The following is a 4,868-nucleotide window of genomic DNA, read 5'->3' on the forward strand; positions in this document are numbered from 1 at the left end:
ACCTAAGGTACCGTTTGGTACGTGGGACGGGACGAAACAGAGTGGAACGAGGCGTTCCGTCCCACGTTTGGTGTGCCTAAAACGGGTGGAACGCGTTGTTCCACATGACGAGTTTTGGGTGAATTTTTGTTCCGCCTCACCCCCCTGGAACGATTCGTTCCACATCCGTGGAACACAAAATTATAACCTATCCGTCTCCTTCTTCCTCCTTATTTCCATCTGAGGGCATCTTTGCTCCTTCTCCGTTCCGTCCCGTCCTGTCCCGTCCCATCCCATTCCGTTTCATCCCGTCTCGTCTGCATACCAAACGATACCTAAGAGCAAGTCCACCCATTGTAAAAAGGTAAGGACAAGAGCTTGGAAATTTGCCCTTCAACCTGAAATTGCATTTCTAGCCGACCAAATTGAAGAGGCCAATTTTTGGGTCATGCAAAGCCTGCCCACATGCCAGAGCAATTTAAGTCCCGCCTTGCACCAACATGCATTCTCCCTTTCTGTGTTTGAACATGTAAAACATGCACATCCTGAACGAGTGGACCGACAACTTTTGATATCTTTTTGGCAAAATTACATGTACGTAATTGTGCACATTACAAAAATACTTACTCGATTTTCTTTTGCTTTAAAACCCTAATATGCTTCGTTCTTTTAAGAAAAAACACCAAATACCAAATTCCATGCCAAATGTCTAATTATCCTAAGTTTCCACGTGGCATGAAGATTAGTAATTGGACTCTGGCAAGAGACACTCACCCGGATGCTCAAACGGGCCAAGGAAGCTGAGAAAACGAGCTATGGAATTGTTGTGAACAGTTTCTATGAGCTCGAATCGGTTTATGCAGATTATTACAGAAACGTGCTTGGGATGAAAGCTTGGCGTATTTGCCCTGTTTCTCTATGCAATAGAAACAATGAAGAAAAAGCACTTAGAGGAAAAACAGCTTCTATCAACGAGCACGATTTCTTGAAGTGGCTTGATTCAAAAGAACCTAATTCGGTTGTTTATGTGTGTTTTGGAAGCATGGCTAAATTCAATGCCTCTCAGCTTATGGAGATTGCAATGGGGCTTGAGGCTTCTGGGAAGGACTTCATTTGGGTTGTGAGGATCGGACAAGATTATGACGTGGAGAAAGAGGATTGGCTGCCAGAAGGGTTTGAGGATCGGATGGAAGGGAAAGGACTAATCATGAGAGGGTGGGCCCCGCAGGTTCTGATTCTTGATCATGGGGCAGTTGGCGGGTTTGTGACTCACTGTGGGTGGAACTGGACGTTGGAAGGGATCGCTGCCGGGTTGCCGATGGTGACGTGGCCGGTGTCGGCGGAGCAGTTTTACAACGAGAAGCTGGTGACCCAAGTGCTGAAAATTGGTGCTGGTGTTGGTGCTCAGAAATGGGTTAGGGTTGTGGGGGATAGCGTGAAAAAGGAAGCTGTTGAGAAAGCTGTGAGGAGGATTATGGTGGGTGAGGAAGCACAGGAAATGAGAAGCAGAGCTAGGGAACTTGCAGAGCAAGCAAAGAGGGCTATTGAGAAAGGAGGATCATCACACTCTGATTTAAATGCTCTAATTGAAGAGTTGAGTTCCCAGTAGTTGGAGTTGGAGCACACATTCAGATGGACTTCGCTTTCTGAATATTTCAGATTCATAAAAGAATGATCAATGTTGACAGTGACTAAAAGTTTAGTTGTTTTTCTTTCGACCCAGATTAGACTTTCATGGTGCATTTTATTTATCTTAAGGGTCGTATATTTGCCCAACCAATGAAATAATTCTAAGATCATCTTCAACTCTTGGGTTAAAACTTTAAATTTCTAACCTAGAAAATTTAGGTTTTAAACCAGAAACAGTTTTTCTACTCCAACCATTATAGGTTAAATTTTTAGCTCGAGATTATTAAATAATGAATTTAGGATAATTTTTTTCTTAAAGTAAATTTCAAAAAAAAAAAATTATGTAGACTATTATAATTTAATTTTATGAACATTTAAACCTAAATACTGAAAAATTACTAAACCGACACCATCAAACTTGTGGAACACTATCAAAGAATATGAAACACATCAAAGAATATTTTTTTTTAAATTGTTTTAGAAGTTGGATTTAAATTTGGACCATTAGATTTTATTTTACCATTGGATTTGATCATATTAGATCTTAACCGTTGAATTCAATGAATTTATTGTTAGGAATGTCGGTACTACAAGATAGAGAATGCACAAGGTAAAGTAGAAAATGGACACCAAGAATTTATGTGGTTCGGCAATTTATGCCTACGTCCACGAAACAATGATCAATATTCACTATATGAAAAAGATGAGTACAACAAGACTAGTCTTACCAAGCCAAAGACAAGGCTTGATGGATACAAGAAAGTATGACACACTTTCTATCACTCTAAACTTCACTCATAATGTGTAGTGGAACACTCTCACTCTCACTCTTGGAGTGGAACTTTAGCTTTGGACTTGATCCTAGAAAGGCCTACAAGTTTTGGCAAAGAAGTCTCACGTTCCCTTTGCCAAAGGTACGTCATTGAACTCTTGTGAGCACTGTTTATTCGGAAAACAAAGAAGAATTAGTTTTTCTGTTCCATCTACAAAGAAAGGAAATTTGTTAGATCTTTTTTATTCAGATGTGTGTGGTCCCATGGAAGTTGAGTCACTTGGAAGAAATAAATATTTTGCTACTTATATTGATGATGCTTCACGAAAGGTCTGGGTGTTGTTGTTGAAATCCAAAGACTAGGTGTTTCAGACATTCCAGGAGTTCTATGCCATGGTGGAGAGGGAAACCGGGAAACCTCTCAAGTGCCTTTGTAGCGACAACGACGGCGAGTACACATCTCACCAGTTTAGAGAGTATTGTGTGAAACATGGCATATAACATGAGAAGACAGTTTCTGAAACTCCACAACATAACGGTGTTGCTGAAAGAATGAATCGAACCATCATGGAGAAAGTCAGGCGTATGCTGAGGACTACAAAGTTATCTAAGCAGTTCTGGGGTGAAGCTGTGAGGACAGCCTGTTATTTGATTAACCGATCTCCATCAGTACCATTAGGTCTTAATGTTCCAGAGAGAGTATGGACTGGTAATGATATGTCCTACTCTTATTTGAAGGTGTTTGGTTGCAAAGCTTTTGTGCATGTGCCCAAAGAGCAGAGATTGAAGTTAGACTACAAAGCTACACCGTGCATCTTTCTTGGTTATGGCAGTGAAGATTTTGGTTACAGATTATGGGACCCATACCAAAAGAAGTTTATCCAAAGTAGAGACGTGTACTTTTATGAAGATCAAACAATTCGGGATTCGGATAAAGAGGCACAACCAGATGGCGCAATCAGAGGAGTTGATCCATTAGCTTCAGATGAAGAAAGTCATGATGACATCCCTGAAGCAGCTGCCAATAAAGTGCGTGCAGAACCAGATAATGTTGATCAGGGGGAGCCTGATCAAGATGTGTCAGACCATGAGATTGCTGATCAGGGGAAGCCTAGTCAAGAAGAGCAGATTCAACGAGAACCCAATCAGGTGGAGCCTCCAGCCTCGTAAGAGAATGAAGATCAGGTCAGAGGATCCAGCAAAAGTCGAAGACCGTCTACCAAGTATTCTTCATTAGAGTATGTCATGTTGACTAATTATGGAGAGCCTGAAACTTATGAGGAGGCCAGAGCTCATAACGACAGTGACAAATGGATGAAGACAATGGAGTCAAAGATGGATTCCTTATTAAAGAATGATATCTATGAGCTAGTTAAGCTTCCAAAGGGCAGAAAAGCATTGAAAAACAAGTGGGTGTTCAAATTGAAAAGGGACGACAACATGACAAGGTACAAGGCTCGTTTGGTTGTCAAAGGTTTTGGTCAAAAGAAATGAGTTGACTTTGATGAGATTTTCTCACCGGTGGTGAAGATGACTTCCATTTGAGTTATCCTTGTATGGCAGCAAGCATGGATCTTGAGCTCGAGCAGTTAGACGTTAAAACTGCATTTCTCCATGGCAATTTAGAATAGGAGATATACAGGGAGCAACCCAAAGGCTTTGAAGTCAAAGGTAAAGAAAGACAGTGGAATAAGAAGTTCAACTCATTCATGGTGAGTAATGGGTACAAGAGAACTCATGCTGACTCTTGTGTCTATATCAAACAATTTTCTGGAGGTGAATTCATCATTTTATTGCTTTATGTTAATGACATGTTGATTGTCGGTCAAGATGCTTCTATGATTAAAAAGCTCAAAGAAGAGTTATCTAAGTCCTTTGACATGAAGGACTTAGGGCCAGCCAAGCAGATTTTAGGTATGGAGATAATTCATGACAGAAAATCCAAGAAGTTGTGGCTGTCACAAGAAAAGTATGTTGAACGGGTGCTTGAAAAGTTCAACATGAAAGCAACCAAACCGGTAGGCTCACCTTTAGCCAATCATATCAAGTTGAGTAAAGAGTCGTGTCCAAAACATATGAAGAAAAGGAGAAAATGGCAGTTGTTCCCTACTCTTCAGCAGTAGGAAGTATCATGTATGTAATGGTGTGCACACAGCCAGATATTGCTCATGCAGTAGGTGTGATGAGCAGGTTTCTCTCTAATCCAGGGAAAGACGATTGGAAAACTGTTAAGTGGATTCTCATATATTTGAAGGGGACTTCTAAGATGTGCTTGTGCTTTGGCGGTTCCAAACCAATCTTGGAAGGATTTACAGATGCTGACATGGGAGGTGACCTAGATGGTAGAAAATCTACGTCTGGGTACTTGTTTACTTTTGCAGGGGGAGCCGTGTATTGGCAATCCAAGTTGCAAAAGTGTGTTGCTTTGTCCACAACCAAGGCTGAATACATAGCTGCTACAGAAGCATGCAAAGAGCTGTTGTGGCTA

The 4,868-nt window shown here is 41.0% G+C and overlaps 1 protein-coding gene across 1 annotated transcript; it reads left to right on the top strand.

The window, feature by feature from the left end:
• The first annotated feature begins 718 nt into the window (after positions 1–718).
• LOC126622030 (scopoletin glucosyltransferase-like) lies at positions 719–1,714 on the top strand. The gene has a single exon (XM_050290677.1). It carries the CDS (start codon positions 758–760, stop codon positions 1,586–1,588), a length of 831 nt encoding a protein of 276 aa, XP_050146634.1. The 5' UTR covers positions 719–757; the 3' UTR covers positions 1,589–1,714.
• The last annotated feature ends 3,154 nt before the right edge of the window (positions 1,715–4,868 follow it).

Source organism: Malus sylvestris, chromosome 5, assembly GCF_916048215.2.
Source record: "Malus sylvestris chromosome 5, drMalSylv7.2, whole genome shotgun sequence".
Lineage (NCBI taxonomy): Eukaryota > Viridiplantae > Streptophyta > Magnoliopsida > Rosales > Rosaceae > Malus > Malus sylvestris.